Source organism: Copadichromis virginalis, linkage group LG4 (genome assembly GCF_057382275.1).
Source record: "Copadichromis virginalis isolate Kocher_CV1m ecotype Utaka linkage group LG4, C_Virginalis_male_GT1.1, whole genome shotgun sequence".
In the NCBI taxonomy this organism is placed as follows: domain Eukaryota; kingdom Metazoa; phylum Chordata; class Actinopteri; order Cichliformes; family Cichlidae; genus Copadichromis; species Copadichromis virginalis.
In genome coordinates, this window is record NC_140621.1 from 19,101,889 (window position 1) to 19,118,384 (window position 16,496).

General features: G+C 44.0%; 2 protein-coding genes across 3 annotated transcripts; both read right to left on the reverse strand.

Moving 5' to 3' along the window:
- Positions 1 to 1,146: 1,146 nt before the first annotated feature.
- Positions 1,147 to 11,391, reverse strand: LOC146711234 (far upstream element-binding protein 2-like). 2 transcript variants are annotated; one of them, XM_085453998.1, is made up of 18 exons: positions 11,059 to 11,390; positions 8,748 to 8,856; positions 8,603 to 8,662; positions 8,441 to 8,477; positions 8,277 to 8,329; positions 8,130 to 8,201; positions 6,428 to 6,485; positions 6,117 to 6,291; positions 5,539 to 5,637; positions 5,360 to 5,458; positions 5,136 to 5,238; positions 4,282 to 4,403; positions 3,763 to 4,056; positions 3,548 to 3,663; positions 3,352 to 3,440; positions 2,863 to 3,069; positions 2,571 to 2,776; positions 1,147 to 2,477 (listed from the first exon to the last, which is right to left on the reverse strand). In XM_085453998.1, the coding sequence occupies exons 1-18, from the start codon at positions 11,185 to 11,187 to the stop codon at positions 2,469 to 2,471; spliced, it is 2,037 nt and encodes a 678-aa protein (XP_085310124.1). In that variant the 5' UTR covers positions 11,188 to 11,390; the 3' UTR covers positions 1,147 to 2,468. The 2 variants fall into 2 exon arrangements, with proteins under 2 accessions (XP_085310124.1, XP_085310125.1); XM_085453999.1 differs by lacking the exons at positions 1,147 to 2,477; positions 2,571 to 2,776 and having other exon boundaries at positions 3,002 to 3,147; positions 11,059 to 11,391.
- A 1,653-nt stretch (positions 11,392 to 13,044) lies between these two features.
- Positions 13,045 to 16,054, reverse strand: LOC146711235 (GTPase IMAP family member 8-like). The gene is made up of 5 exons (XM_085454000.1): positions 15,740 to 16,054; positions 14,577 to 15,290; positions 14,381 to 14,502; positions 13,633 to 14,293; positions 13,045 to 13,541 (listed from the first exon to the last, which is right to left on the reverse strand). The coding sequence occupies exons 1-5, from the start codon at positions 15,993 to 15,995 to the stop codon at positions 13,357 to 13,359; spliced, it is 1,938 nt and encodes a 645-aa protein (XP_085310126.1). The 5' UTR covers positions 15,996 to 16,054; the 3' UTR covers positions 13,045 to 13,356.
- Between the last annotated feature and the right edge of the window lie 442 nt (positions 16,055 to 16,496).

The following is a 16,496-nucleotide window of genomic DNA, read 5'->3' on the forward strand; positions in this document are numbered from 1 at the left end:
ACCAGTGTAAGGGCGGGGTTACTGTCTGAAAAACAGTCACTTTCTTATTAAATTTGACACCCTTGGCTGAAAAAAAAAAAAACAAGACCGTGACTTCCTGGGCCACGCTCACACGAACACACTTGTCTGCTACCACTTCTGCTGCTGTATAAATAAGACACTGGAACAGGAAACGCAGAATACCTGAAACTCAAAAGTCAGCCTGCTTTAAGCAGAGCAGAAACGGATCAATTGTGCTGGCAACTTTTGACAACTGGTAACCTGAGCGTGTTCACTGAGAACAGCAGAGGTGGAAGCATCAGAGGTACAGAGCAGAGAAAGATGTTATTGGTGCAGTGTTTCTGCATGTGCGAGGTCCCATGGTACACACAGGATTTTAAAGTTTTGCAATAAATAGCTGAGCAATATTCAGATAAAAGCAGAAAAGCGCAAGTAAATGACTGCAAAGTGTCATAAAGTGTCAAAGTACCATGAGTGGCCACACCTAATGAGGCTCAGAGACACACAAACATGTCATTTATGTCAAGAGACCCTCCTTTACGTATCACGTCAGGTAAGCTAACAGTGACCCCTAGTGGTGTTTTCCCTCAAGTGCTCTTTTATGGCTGGCAACAGCAGGGCATGTATTATATACTCTGCAGCCACTTCATTAGTTACTGGTTTGGAGCCACTATTGCTTTTTAAGCTGCCTTAATTCAACAAGGTGCTATAAACATTCCTCGCAGATGTTGGACCATACTGACATGATAGCATCACACAGTTGCGGAAAATTTGTCAGCTGTACATCCATGAATGAAATCATCCGTTTCACCACATCCCAAAGATGTTCTAATGCACTAAGATCTGGTGACTGTGGAAGCTATTAAAGTATAGTGAACTCATTGTAATGCTCAAGAAATGTTCTCATTCTCTAGAGATGTCTGTGTGGGGACAAGCTGAACAGATCAAAGTTCATAGTCACTTGAATCACCTTTTTCTCTGTTCTGATGCTCATTTTGAACTTCAGCAGGTATTTTTGGCCACATCTAGATGCCTAAATATGTTGGGTTGCTGGCATGCGATTGGCTGATTAGATATGTGTTAACAAGTAGTTAAACAGGTGTACCTAATGAGTGCATTTGGTCCAAAAGCGACACAGACACGATATTCAAGATTTCAAAGTAGCTGATATATTTATTTCAGATCAGTGCTGCTGGTGGTCGTCTGTTTATAACAATCTCAACACAATATCAACCCAAAGGCAAGACTCGCAGCTGCCATTCAGAATACAAGAATCATACCTGATACGTCTCCGGAAGTGAAAACCAGCAGCTTTATATTGCTGAATATACAGTTTGTGTATATACAATATATGTTAAAGCAGGACACACTTGGAAGACTAAAGTTCAAACTTTTGCACAAACAATGACCGTGGAAGGACAATTAAGAGAAAAAAAAAGGCAGCGTTTGTGAAAAAGCTTTACAAAATAAAGGAAGACAACATGCAACCTGGAGTCTGCACAAGCGGCAATGAACTGAGGGATAAATTGCTGTAGGAGAACTCAGCAGTACAATCTACACAAGAATATAACTACACTTTAAAGTCTCCATATGCCGCCATTCTGAGGTGTGCTGAAAGCCCTTCTGAACTTTCCAAATGATAAGAAATAACGATGATTACTCACAGAAAGCTGGCCAAATCTGAAAAGCTATCCCCCACCCAGCCCCATCTTTCCAGTTTAGCCTTTAGTCCACAGTAAGCCGGCCTTTTCTTCTAACCCAAAACTAAAGCGGTCAGGTGGAACAAACAGTTCACGAGATGGGACGTTTCAAGAGGCAAAAAGGTGTTGAGCGGTGCGATTTAAAATGAACAGAGGCAATTAATACATTATTCACATTCGTGCTTCTGAACCTTGCAGCTCGGGGCTTCTTTTCATAAATCTAACCTGTGCACAGTCACCCAGATATACACGTGTTGAAACACCCTGCAAGCCTCTGCAGAGGAAGCAAAAAACCAATATGAGAAAATCAAATGAGGCATGTCTCCTCCTGTGTCTCACACACACACACACGAACACATAACATGATTATAGTCCTAAAAGCTCTGTGCAAGTCAGTTAATACAACACTGGGATATGAAGGTGAGTACTTTAAAATGGGGCTACGGGATGACTGAGATGTGCTGAAAACTCTGTTAATGAAATAACCGCTCCGGGGCTCCCGTGAGTATTTAAATCTACGCTCAGGCAGCTCTGAGTAGCTCTGTGAAATGATCGAATTTAATCAGTCTTTTCCCTCCCGTCAGCAGCGAAGCACAGGAGCATCGGGTTCAGTTCACATTATTATCAAAAAAGGATCCAGATGATGTTCACATGTGGGGAAGCGTTTCACTTCTAGTTGCAACGGATACAATATATATGAATAAAGGGATCGATCCTGGCCTAAGACTTCAGAGCCCTCTTCTTTATCCCGTCTTCTGCCACGAACTCTCACTGCATCTAAAATACAGACGTTTGGAGGTGAGATGTGAGACGTGAGGAGGTAGATTAACACACACAGAAACAAGACCTCGACGAGGCCGCTGCACCAACCTGTCCCTGCTGGGGATTGGCCGGCTGGCCGGAGGGCTGCTGTCCTGTTTGTCCATAGTACGCAGCCTGCTGCCTGTAGTACTCCGCCCAAGCTGCGCTGTAGTCCTGCTGGCCTCCCGTTGTGGATGCTGAACCTCCTCCTCCTCCTGCTGCTGCTGCTCCTGGAGCTGCAGCTGCTGTACCGGGTATAGAGCCGCCTGCCTGGGCTGAGAAACAGAAACAGACATGAAAAATTAAACAACAACAACAAAATTACATAAATTACTACCTAACATATGCAACATACTCGTACCCATCTTCTTGTAGTACTCCTCCCAGGCCTTGGTGTAGTCCGGCTGGCCCCCCGGTGTCTGTGCAGCCTGGGTCTGGTCACCTGCGGCTTGGGCACCTCCAGCCTGGTTTGCGGGGTACGGGGCTGGCGCAGCCCCCGATGGCTGCTGGTAGTACTGAGCGTAGTAGGCCGCCCAGGCTGCATTGGGGTCATTGGCTGCTGCCTTGCCTAGAAAAGACGCAGGGTGGAGGGGGTGAGGTCCTCATAGGGTGAGGGTGAGCCCCTGCTACTGGCCTGGAGACCGGGCTTGGAGACCAGGGGGAGGAAACAGAGACAGGGTTAGAGCCAGAGCTGCTACAGATAAAGACACCGCATCTCATCACATTTCCATCAGAACTCCTGTTGACCTTCTCAGATTAAAAAAAAAACAAGTATAATGAGAAATAAGTGCGAGGGCTGAGCAGTAAACACTTAAAATCAGCAGAGGTGGTGAAGCCAGCAGTGACTCACTGGGGTCATGTGGTGGTTGAGGCTGCCACTGCTGGTAGGTGTTGCTCCAGCCCTGCGAGCTGTACTGGGGAGGACCTGGAGGACCACCACTGAGGAAAGAAGAAGCGCTTTCTTATTTAAAAAACCAAAAAAACCAAAAACATCTCAGGGTCATCGTCAGTTCTCTGAAATCTGCTTTAAAGCTGCAGCCACTCACTGTGGAGGTCCAGGAGCCCCAGGCGGTCCGGGGTTGTAGGGGTTTGGGCTGTAAGGAACCATTGGCCCAGCAGGACCTGGCCCAGCTGTCCCCGGGCCCACAGGACACAGTGGACCCTGAAACACATCACATGATGCCACATGCCGAGTGTTCTTCTTGATCGGTAACTTAAGAAATAATAATTAAGAATAATGATAATCTAGAATGACAAGCACCTCGATCTTCTCCTCAATGAGCTGCTTGGCGTGGTCGATCTGCTGCGGGGACCCACGAATGATAAAAAGCTTAAAGTTGGGGTCTCCGTTGGGGGGTGGCTGTCGAGAGATTTCCACGAATGCCCCCGTCTGCTGGTTGATGGACTTGACGTTCTCTCCTCCTCTGCCAATCACAAGCCCACACTTTTGGGCGGGAATAGAGAAGGTCATTTCCCCTCCGGGGGGACCCCAACCGCCTTGTCCCCCACCTCGCCCCCTATTGCCTGAAGGCATTCCTGGAGGACCTGGGGGACCCTGTGGACAATTATACCACATTACTTCACATATGCCCAGTACGTCACAGCCTCTGGTGATTTTGCCTCATCTGACTACGTTAAAAACAAACAAACAAAAAAAAAAAAAAACGAAACAAAAAAACAAGGCTAAGCACTTAATTTATCCAAATATTTATGGACGTTATGATGTGAGGCCTTCATCTATTGATTTATGATGTTTTAGAGTGTGACAGCTGATCCGTACCCCCTGTCCCTCCTCTCTGACCCGGATGCTCTGCAGCAGGTCGTTGATGATCTGAGCCGCGTGCTCGCAGCGTTCAGGCGGACCGCTGATGTGTGCGATCTTATCTGGACCGGTCCCGTCATCTGGAAGGGATTTAAAAGTGCATTAAGCGTTTGGGATTAACACTAAATGAAATCAATCAGGTCAGCTTCCAGCACCGGTCAAAGTGAGAATTAACAGCTTTCTGTAAATTAGGATCTCAAAAAAAAGTGCAAAGTGGTAAAAAACAAAAACAAACAAAAAAGAAAACACGCTAAAGGGTCATGCCAGGTGACGTTCTGATGTGACCATTGTTCTTGTAACACTGGATCTATGCAGGGATCCTTCTTTATCTGATTTTCTTTTCAACATACAAGTCAAATCAATAGAAGAAGAAAAGGAGCCAATTTTACCAGCTCTACACAACAGCTTACGCAAAAGGCAATCACACTGCCTGAGTAAAAGATTCACCTGATACAAAGGGGCAAAGTACAGCAGATGCACAGGCTGTCAGGCTAGACAGCGAGTTTGTGACGCTTCATTTGTAGGCAAACTTTTACCCCCTCAAAAAATATCACTGCAATGGAGAAACCTGGTAATTATGTGTTTTAGGGCTTGTACTTCCAGGGGATTTGTGCCACCTAAAGACTCTCTGATGGATGGCAGTGCCAGCTGCCAGCATCTGTTCTGGTACTAATAACATTCATATTGATTTTACTAAATTTACTAAATTAAGTGGTGGCAGCTAAATGAGACCAAAACAGAGGAAAGCAGAACGTCAGCAAATGCGAAAGACGTATAAATGAAGCCACAACGCCGTCGTCAGAGCGTCCCACCTTGTTTGAACTGTATCCTGACTCCGGCATCATTCTGAATTTTCTTGATCATCTCTCCATTGCGTCCAATGACCACACCCACCGAGTGTCGTGGTACTGGGATCTAATATGACAAAAAAAAAAAAAACACATCTATTGCTTCCTCTGTTTGTGATTTGGTTAAAAAAATGTTTTTAAAAACCCTCTGCAGTCACTTCCAGTCTTGCTCCGACACACAAACTTACATCCATGCCGCCTCCCATTCGGGAGCTGAATTCGCTTCTTTCGCTGTAGCCGCCTTGGTCTCTGTCCCTCAGAATCTCCTGCACCATCTCCTGGGCTTGCTGAAAAACCATTAAGGATCAGGAAGCTCGGCACTATGCCACATTTACTTAGACACAATAACAGGACTTTAAAGTTATACCTGGACTTTGTATGGGTCTCCAATAATGCGCAGAGGCTTGTCAACGTTGGGTCCCTGAGAGGCATCCTGGATTAGGATCATCTTGACCCCTGCACGCTCCTGCATCCAATAACACATAATGAAACATAATTATCAGCCATACGCACTTGAAAGTGTTTACCTACACTGGAGTTGCCTCCACTTAGGCTTTTACTGGCACACTAACAGGCTAATTTGGCTATTTTATATACAGTGAGCTTAATGTATAAGAATTATACTATCTATTATAAATTAGAAACATTAATGGCTTTAAAATGAATGTTGTGCTCCTCTTTAGTCCCACCCTTGCATGGTGCATGGATTGCTGCTATAAAGCATCAGGCTGACTGCTTTCAGTCTGCAGGAAAGCTCATGATCTTGCCCTGATCCAGTGTAAGACAAACCCAATTAAAAACCTCACATTCCTGTAGGATTAAATTAACTCAGACCTTTGCTGCTATTTTAATGTGAAAATACTGAAGGTTCAGATTTGGCCTAATCAACTCTGGTTGGGTCATGCTGACTTCTAAAAATGCTGAAGCAAAAAACATGAAACTTACCTGTAGCTGTTTGATGGTCTCTCCTCCCTTGCCGATGACTAGGCCGGCCTTGCCGGCTGGGATCATCATCTCATGAACTGCGCCGTTCTGCCCGTTGCTGGAGTCATGATAAGAAGAAAGAGGGGGAGTACCTCTTCCTCGGGAGACTATCTCATTTAGCAGCCTCTTGGCTTTCCTAACCAAGGGAGGAGCTGATCGGTTACTTCATTTAAGAAACACATCACTCTAGTGTTTAGAATTAAGCACCAGACCGTTAAAACGCTTCCACATAAAACTGCAATGAGTGTATTTGTATGACGTCTAAAACTCACTGTATGGAGTCTTGTGTCCCTGTGAGGGAGACGTTTCTCTCTGGAAGACCTCCACTGTCTGCACAAGCAGAAAATGTACATATTTAACAAACTGAGCATAAAAATAATAATAATCAGAAGAAGTTTACACACACTCATCCTGGGCATGAATGTCATGGTAATTTCAGGCTTTTAATCATTTCTTTGAACTGTTCTTTATCCAGGGTGATTAGTGACTGTACAGCATACACCTTTAATGACTTAAAAAAATGTAGTTTCAATATTTTTTCAATTTTCTACAATCCACACAGTCTCAAAAGTATAGATAAAGTTAAATGTCTGTTAGTGAGTTGTACCTTAACCGGATGCTTTTGGTAGTCATCAAAAAACTTCTGGCAAAATTACAGCTGGATATCTGACCACGCTTCCTGACAGAATTTAGAAGAGTTCATTTAAACTTGTTGGTTTTCTAGCACAGACTCAGATTTTAATCTTAAAGCATTAAGCATACAATAGGGTTGAGATCAGGGCTTTGGGAAGACCATTCCAAAAGTGTCAGCCTGCTTTTATCTATTCCAAATGCAGTTTTGATTTGTGTTTAGGATCATGGCCCTGGTGGGACACCCAACTGTGTTGGAGTTTCACTTATCTAGCTGTTGATTTGAGGTGAAGTTGAAGAATTTGGAGATAGTCCTCCTTCCTCATTATTCCAACTTCTTTGTGCAATGTACCAGTACCACTGGCAGCTAAACAGTCTCAGAGCATGATACTACCACCACCATGCTTGACATTACAGCGTTAGATACAGTGTTCTTAGGTGCCTTTACTCCTCCAAAGTAGTAAAGGAGAGGCCTCTTGTGGGAAGCGTGACCATAAAGCTTTTCTCCAGAAGGCATTCAGCTTGTCCATGTGTGGAAATTTGAGTAAAGCCTGAAGGTGTCCACTTTGGAGCAGGGGCTTCTTTCTTGGTCGGCACCCTCTCAGACTACGTCCACACTAGCCCGGATAGATTTGAAAACGTCGTTTTAGAAAGTCTGCGTTTTTGAGTGTCCAGACTGCGACAGGACAGCTCTGTTTTCAAATGTATGCGTTTTCAAAACGCCGTCTCAGTGTGGACGGGAGGCCAAAACGGAGAGAAAACGATGCATTTTCAAATGAAAACGCATTAGTGTGGACGTAGCCTCAGTTCATGATGATGTAAAGCTTGTTTCACTGTGGCAGTGACACTGGTGTTCCAGCAGTCTTTTATGGCAGGCTTGAGTCTTGGTGGTTCCTGGGTTGTTCCTAAACATCTTAACCAGTTGCTTTTAAACTGAGGGTGACCGCTGGGGTCTTCTTCAGATCTTGGCAAAGTGGTGACATATCTGAAAAACTTTACTTCAGATATTTTTTGTTTGAATCCATGATTGTGATATCTGCAGTTGTTTAGAAATGGCTCCAAGAGACTCACCCACCTTGTGTAAATCTACAATTCTCCATCTTAGATCTTCACTAAATGCCTTTCAGTGAAGAACAGCATTAAGTGAGCGTATGTAAAGGTTTGACCCTATGTGGATTAGAGAAAATCCAAAATAAACCCAAACTTGTACACTAAATTCTTGTTTTATAAAGTAATTAAAGATGCATGCTGTACAATCATTTCACCCTGAAAAAAGAAAACCCCAAATTACACTGACATTCACGCCCAGGATGAGTATCTGTAGACGACGAGTGCAACCAGTACCTGGAGCTATCTGAACCTTGCAACCCGACTCTTGCTGTATCTTATTGATCTGTTCACCGCCACGGCCAATAACTGAAGAGAGAAGGTGGGGTTTAAAAAAAAGTGTGGTATACAGTACGTGTTAAAATAAAGCTGGGCTACACTCACTGAGTCCCACCATACTGTCTGGAACACTGTACTCCTCTGTGGTGGAGGTGGGTCTGATGCCATGATTACAGGAGGGATACAAAGGTGGGGGGGAAAAAAGCAATAAATCAGACAATAGCAAAGTCAGATTAATACACAGTCACCTGAGAGGTACGAGATCTCACCTTTGCTGTGCAAGAGCAGCTAGCTGTGCACCAATAGCTGAATGAGAAAACAAGGCAGGGGAGAGGTTTAGGATTACCAACGGACTAATGTGGAGGACGCAGACACCCACTGTTGACTGTAGGTCACAAATAACAATGCATGCAACAGTAAGATGAACTCACACAGCGCTTTGGCTGACTCCAAGTCACTCTGAGCAGCCAGCTTCTTAGTCTCTGGCTCATCTGTCAGAGGAGGAAATGAAATGAATGTTCATAGGAGACTCCCTGGAACTAAAATAATCACAAAGCGAAATAAAGGTGCAGTCACCAGTATTTGTGTCCTCTAGCTGTCGTTTCTGCGCAGTGAAGGGAAAACTATCTGGAGCAGTGCTGTTGTTCACAGGAGGACCAGCGTCGCCCCCGATCTTAGCTGCGATCTGAAACACAAGCAGAAGATTTGCCAGATAGTTCACTGTAGTGCAGCAGATCTACAGTATTACTGCTTTTTAATGATTTTTACACATTTTTTTGATTTCCCCCCAAGCTCCCTCCTTGGGGTTAACCCACCCCACCCACGGAAATCCTGGGAATGCCTCTGGCGTGACTGTAGTTTATTTTATGGATCAGATCCACCATTACATTAAGATAAATAGAGTATTTTTTTTAATGAGCTATGTGATGGATACTGATGTGTTGAGGCCTGAGGTTGGGAAGAGTCCCACAGCTCTGGAAAACCTCCTGTGTTGTACCAGTGCCAAAGACTTCACGCCCCAAGGACCTCAACAGCTACAGGCCGGTGGCTCTGACATCCCACCTGATGAAGACCCTGGAGCGGTTGGTCCTGGCTCAGCTTCGCCGCCTAATAAGCTCATCACTGGACCCACTTCAGTTTGCCTACCAGCCTGGCATTGGAGCGGATGATGCCGTCATTCACCTCCTACATCGTTCCCTCGCTCACCTGGAGACCGCTGGAAGCACTGTGAGAATCATGTTCTTTGATTTCTCCAGTGCCTTCAACACCATTCTTCCCTCGGTTCTAAAGGACAAGCTGGTGAACTCTGGAGTGGACCATCACCTCACTACCTGGATTTTGGACTACCTCACCGACCGACCACAGTATGCGAGGACTCAGGGCTGTGTGTCGGACAGGGTCGTCTGCAGTACTGGGGCCCACAGGGAACGGTTCTGGCTCCGTTCCTCTTCACCATCTACACTGCAGACTTCTCCCACAATTCCACCCAGTGCTTCCTGCAGAAGTTCTCTGATGACTCTGCAATAGTCGGCCTCATCACTGATGGGGACGACAAGGAGTACAGAGGACTGACTCAAGACTTTGTGGACTGGTGCCAGCTGAACTACCTCCAGATCAACGCCAGTAAAACCAAGGAACTGGTGGTAGACTTCCGCAGGCACAAGCATTCTCCACTGCAACCACTGAACATCCAAGGTATGGACATTGAGGCTGTGGACAGCTACAGGTACCTTAGTGTTCATCTGAACAATAGACTGGACTGGACTCATAACTCAGACGCCCTCTACAGGAAAGGGCAGAGCAGGCTGTACCTGCTGCGGAGACTCAGGTCGTTTGGGGTGGAGGGCCCACTCCTGAAGACCTTCTATGACTCTGTTGTGGCTTCTGCTATCTTTTATGGCGTGGTCTGCTGGGGCGGCAGCATCTCTGCTGGGGACAGGAAGAGACTGAACAGGGTGATCCGAAGGGCCAGCTCTGTTCTAGGATGCCCTCTGGACCCAGTGGAGGTGGTGAGTGACAGGAGAACGGCGGCTAAGCTGTCATCCCTGATGGACAACATCTCCCACCCCATGCAGCAGACTGTGACAGCACTGAGCAGCTCCTTCAGTGGGAGACTGCGGCACCCACGGTGTGGGACGGAGAGATTTCGCAGGTCTTTCCTCCCCACTGCTGTCAGACTCCATAATAAAGACTTTAACTGATCAAGCACACACATCCATACATATGCAATAATACTAAGTGCAATAATCCTTTCTGTCATCGTTGTATTTTTACTCAGTTGTATATAGCATTTGTATTTGTATTCTATTTTTATCTTATTGTATATTTATTTTATTTTATTCTACTGTATATAGTATATTATTTTATTCTATTCTGTACAGTTGTGTACTGTATTTATTCTTATTGTATTCTAATTTTTGCCTCATAACTTTTGCACTGTCCACTTCCTGCTGTGACAAAACAAATTTCCCACGTGTGGGACTAATAAAGGTTATCTTATCTTATCTTATCTTATCTTATCTTATCTTATCTTTTCTATTCTTTGGCCTTGAGCAGCACACACCTGAATTATCCTGAAACACCTTTATATCAACTACTAACATTCATAATGTAGCTCAGCGCAGAGGAAGAAGCTGGTAGTGAAGTGAAGATAATAATGTTCTCTGAAGGTTTTCAGTGTTGTCACACTGGATATTTGGTGGGACGCTGAAACTGTCCGGCCTCAGTTAAAGCTAACGCTGACATGTGATGGATGAAGCGGCAGAGGTGTGCCTGACTGTAGACACATTCACCATGAAGTGTTCGAATGTCAAATTTAACCTGGTCTCAGGTGTGTCCGCCTTCATACATGCTAGCTTCTTAGCTGTCTGTCTCATCCCTGCCTCACCTGCCGGGCCCGCTGCACCGCGTCCGCAAACGCATCCTTCTTGGCGCCCCCCGCTCCGTTCCCCACAGCCGCCTGTCCGGGCAGAGGAGCCCCGGGGACGGGCGGAGGTACCGCGTTGTACTCCGACATGGTATCCAGAAAAGACCGAAGAGGAGAGAGAAGCAGAAAGCCGGGATCAGAGCTACGCAGGAGTGGGATGGGAAGTCAAGAAAGTGACGGGAAGGATATCGCTGGTTGGAGACACGACGGAGGCCGGCGAGGATCATTCGCAATTTTATTGTTGTTTTGGTGGTAGCTGATTTATTATCATAGAAAACATGATCAAAGCTCATATGCAGGATGTAAAAGAGACTTTTTATTTTTTTAAAAATAGTTGTGCTTGAGCGATTTAACAGCCTATCCAAAGCCCAATAACTTATGTTTTTTTAAATAGATTTTGTATTATGAACAAAAAATATAAAAAGGAAAAGTAACCGAACTTTAATTGTGGTGGGATACAGGTGCAATATAGCAGAAATGAACTACTTTGGTCCAGCACTACAGTAAACATGGTTTAGGTATTTTCCACCTCCGTCCCAAGTTACTTACATCTTCCCAATAAGATGACTCTTGCTTAAAAATATAAAACTGCAGTCGACCTTTCAAGTCTGTTTTCTGAGTAAAGTTTGAGCCAAATCATGAAACACTTGAAATGCAATTATCGTAATAAACTCAGCAACCATTTCAGATTTTTTAAAATCAGCTGTGATTCTTATGGTGCACTTCTATGAAATGCGATCTAATATCAGCTGTACTTGTACTCCAAGTTTCTAGTATCGGAGAGACTTGGGCTATATGTGTCTTATGGACTTTGAATCAACACTGGGACAAATATTTTGTCATGTATTCAAGTAACTGTGAGTGGAGCTGTGGAACACGCAAGATTTCTTTGATGGCTTGTCGATTTCTAACATATCTCCCAGGAAGTCAATATAGGTTCTCCTCTATATTGACTTCCTGGGAGTCAATATAGAGGAGAACCTTTCCTGGAGTGTGAACACCTCCGAGCTGCTGAAAAAGGCCCAACAGAGACTGTACTTCCTGAGAATTCTCAGGAGGAATAACATCACACAGAAACTGCTGGTGTCCTTCTACAGAGCCACCATTGAGAGTGTTCTAACTTACTGCATATGTATTTGGTACACTAGCTGCACAGGGGCTCAGAGGAAAGCACTCCAAGGGATCATTAACACCGCCCAAAAGATCACTGGCTGCCCTCTCCCCACACTGGAAGTTCTACACAACGCCCACTGTTTTAAAAAGGCCCAAAACATCAAAAAAGACACCTCACATCCTGGCCACTCCCTGTTCGAACTGTTACCCTCAGGCAGACGGTACAGGGCAATCAGAGCAAGGACTAATAGACTCAAACACAGCTGTTATCCAACTGCAATAACACATCTGAATACTACAAAAAAATGTCCATCACGCCACTCTTGTGTTAATCCATGCACGGTCTGAAGCATGTGTGTGGGAATGTATGTGAATGTTTTACTGTTACATCTTATTAGTATTTTAAGTATTCTATCTATTTTATTTATTGAATTTTATTATTTTATTTATATTTTGATATTGCTAGGGATGATGCAATGATCGGGGACCATTCTTCATTTCGTTGTTCTCGTGACAATGACAATAAAGTTTCTGATTCTGATTCTGATCAATGACACCGTAAATTTGTAGTTTTTTAAAAAAAAATAATGCATTGTATTAGTTGCATCTTTAAAATATGTTTATCAAAATGTGTAATTCTAATGATTATTTAAACATAATTTTATGCAGTAAAATATATGGAAATTAAATTAGGGCATTAACAGATGGAACTAAGTTTTTTACACTGCAGCATTTTGCTGTAAATTCTTTTCTTAGAGTGAAAGTACTGGGTTGCAAAATTATTACAGTCTACATTTCAAAGTTGTTGTTTTTTATCACAAGCAAAATACAGAAAACAGTCAAACATAAAATCTTTATTGAATTCTTAACGTTGAACCATTTAATGTAGAACCAGGGGCAAATATAAGGTTTGGGCTAGGGTGGCATCAGCCGTTTTGACAACGAGAATCTGCTAACTATATTAAAACCAACTGAAGGTTGCATAGCTTATTACATAAAAAAATAACCTATTTTTAAAAAATCAGGATCTTAGTACCTTTGTTTCAATCCAGTTTTTTTAGTTTGCTTAGCAAGTTCCTGCATTTGAGTTTTTATAGAGTTTTTCTTCTAATGAATAACTATCTTGTCCGTTGTGGGAATTGCTGGTTAATCATTTTCATCAGGCAGAGGACTTTCATCCACATGACCGGCTGAGGCGCTCATGCTGCCAATCCCCGAGGTGACATCAGAGTTTCCAGCTCTGGTCTTCAGCCATTCAGACACTTTGGCACGTGCTCTTTGATTAAAAAGTTCTGACATGTTCCCAAACTCGGAGGGAACGTCTCCGCACACTGAAACAGAAATTGAATGCTATTTGATATCATACCCACAAGTAAAAATATAAAACAAATTCAGAGTTTTCTCTAATTAATATCAACTCACTGCTTGGAATGAAAACTCCATCCAAGCTGGCTCCTCGCTTCACAAATGGTTGTTTTGGTTCTTCTGGTTCATTTACAACAGCTCTCAACATTCGGTCTATCAGCTCTTGCTCCCTCCTGTTCCACTCTTCTTCTGTCAGCACAGGCTGTTTTTTCCCTTGTTTGCTTTCAGCAGTGAAGCATTGTTCCTTGTTCCGTGTAATCAAATCAATTATTTTTTGGAAGAGCAGTTTGACAGGAAAAGGATAACCCAAACCATGGCAGTTGAGGACATGGTATCTGTACCCACACTTTTCCACCAGCCACTGGAGGCTTTTCCCCTCTCCTGCAATGTGCTCCTCAATGAGTCTGTCATTCAGCCAGTCTCCCCAGGTGAACAACACCATGCAATGTCTCCACACTCTCTCTCCAAAGGGCATCAACAGCTCAACCAGTGCTTTGTGGTCTTCCTCTGTGAATGCTTTGGAAATGGGAACAACCAAGAGAAAAACATGAGGGCCTGGAGCGCACATGGAGACGCTGCGGAGAACTTCTTCTTTTAGCCAGACAGGAGCCGTCGTGTCTGCAGGCCAGCCTGGAGTCTCAACGACTGCAACATTTATTCCACCTAAATTTCCTTCATGCTTTACACACTTTTCTGTTCTTCTCTGGTCCTCGAATTCCTGCATAGAAACAAAGATCCGAACATTATTTAATGATCATGACACCTGATAAATTACACGTGAACCTCGGGCATTATATTTGGTTACCTTCTTCACCCAAACTCTCTCAAATGTCTCTTCAAAAAGGATGTTGTTTCCTGCCATACTCTTCCCAGATTCCTCTCTGCCAAGCAGTACAATCCTCAGGTCAGTGATTGTCAGCCTCTCTCCTGTAAAAAAGTAAAGTTTAAACTGAAAGAGTGACTAAAATAATGCCATAATTATTTGATGATTTCTTGATTACCTTCAAATAACTTTCCCAGTATTCTTGATTGTCTTTCAGTGGTCTTTCTGATCCTTCTAGCTAATTTTCCTTCTGCCTCTTTTCTGGCCTCCAGCTGTGCTTCACGATCCGGATCAACTTCATAATGTGAGTTTTCATTTCCTGCCCACATCTCTTCAATCTTCTCCAGGAGATCTTGTACCTGCATCTCATCATTATCCTTCATGTTGTCCAGGACGTGGTACCTGTTCCCACACTGCTTCATCAGCCACTGCAGACCTTCCTCACTCTCTATACGTTCTTCCACAGTCTTCACTCCCAGCCAATCACCTTTAGTGAACAGAACAATGGTGTGCTTCCAGACATCATCCCTAAACAGACTCATGTGCTCCTGGACTGCTCTGTGGTAGGATGTATTAAATGCAGCTGCCAGGCCGACCACGAGGAGCACTGCGTGGGGTCCTGGAGTGCACATGTACACACTGTTCTCTATTTCATGTTTATCTGTCTCAGAGGTGTCCTGAAGGGTGTGGTTGTAGAACCAGCCAGGAGAATCCACCACTGCGAGTGTCCTTTCTCCCAGAATGCCGTGATTAATTTCACAGGACATCGTTGTTCTTCTGTGATGAACAGCAAAAGCCTTTTTCCTCAGAATGGTGTTTCCAGCCGAGCTCTTAGCTGACCACTGAGCACCAACCATCACTAGTCTTAAATGTGCTGGTGGGGTTTTACCACCTGCAGAATTGGAAGGTAAACTAATCAGGAATGTAGTTTCATGCATCAAATTACATTTGATGGTTAGATAATGATGTGGGCCACATAGTTTATCAAGAGAGCTCCTCTTACTGCGAAAGCCATATTTGGCTGTGAGACATGACATCTACAAGGCAAATGGTTGTAGTTCATCTACAGTTTATAGTTACAGCACAATTTTATATTCGTCATGTGATCACTGCGTTTAGCACATTAAAATATCTTTGTAAGATCTTGACTTAGTATAAGTACAAATATTTTCTTTGACATTTTACTTTGGAGCTTTATTAGCATTATTTATGTTTAAGAAATTGTTTTACAAAACTCTGTGATTCTGTGTTTGATCACAAACATCTGGATTCACCCATTTATTTCAAATTTATCCTCTTCTTTCTATCATGGTGGGTATTTTGTAAAATGTGAGGCCGTACCTTCAATTAGTGCTCTGAGTTTCCTTCTGTGTGTCTGCACCTCATCAAACCTCTTTGATGCTCTGTCACTTATTGCTTTCATTTCCTCCCTCAGAGCGTTTCCATGAGCACGATCAATGGGATAGTGACGGCCTCCATTCGTAGCGACCATTGCCTCGATTTTCTCAAAAAGCTTTTCAACTTGACTGCTGTCCTCCCTGTTACTCACACAGAGGACATGTTTTCTGTTTCCACATTGCTCAAGAATCCACTGCATTTCTGACCACTCACTGATTGTAGTTTCTACATTTTTTTCATCCCATGCATCTTCAGCAGTGAACAGTACGATGGTGTGATTCAGCACATCCTTGTGGAAGAGTTTCAGGTGCTCTTTTAAAGATGATATGAAGATCTGGGGCAAAAAAAAGCTATGATGAAATACCAGAAGAAAGGCGTGAGGTCCTGGGGGACACAGATGGACGCTGTTCTGGATTTCTATCTGATCCAGCTTTGGGGTGTTTTCTAGTGGATAGTGCCACCACCAGCCTGGAGTATCCACCACAGTGACCCGTCTGCCATGCACCTCCTGCTGCCCCGTCACACTCTGGGCAGTTCTTCTGCTGGTGTCAAAAACACTTTGACCCAGTATGATGTTACCGCTCAGACTCTTATTACTGGGCTCTCCTGTTACTTCTCTGCCGCCTATCAGCACGATCCTCAACTCTGGAGAGTCGTGACTGGGCCCTGCAACACAGATGCAGCACTGTTTATACGAGTG

Bases quoted from the DNA above. Each gene is read 5' to 3' on its own strand.
- LOC146711235 (XM_085454000.1), bottom strand. From the start codon at position 15,995: ATGCAGTGGATTCTTGAGCAATGTGGAAACAGAAAACATGTCCTCTGT. The intron at 14,503-14,576 runs GTAATCAAGAAA...ACTTTTTTACAG, and splicing joins ACTGGGAAAGTTATTTGAAG to GAGAGAGGCTGACAATCACT. The intron at 13,542-13,632 runs GTGAGTTGATAT...TTTCTGTTTCAG, and splicing joins TGGAGTTTTCATTCCAAGCA to TGTGCGGAGACGTTCCCTCC.
- LOC146711234 (XM_085453998.1), bottom strand. From the start codon at position 11,187: ATGTCGGAGTACAACGCGGTACCTCCGCCCGTCCCCGGGGCTCCTCTG. The intron at 5,459-5,538 runs GTATAACTTTAA...ATGGTTTTTCAG, and splicing joins GAGACCCATACAAAGTCCAG to CAAGCCCAGGAGATGGTGCA. The intron at 4,404-5,135 runs GTGGGACGCTCT...AATCCCTTCCAG, and splicing joins CAGGATACAGTTCAAACAAG to ATGACGGGACCGGTCCAGAT.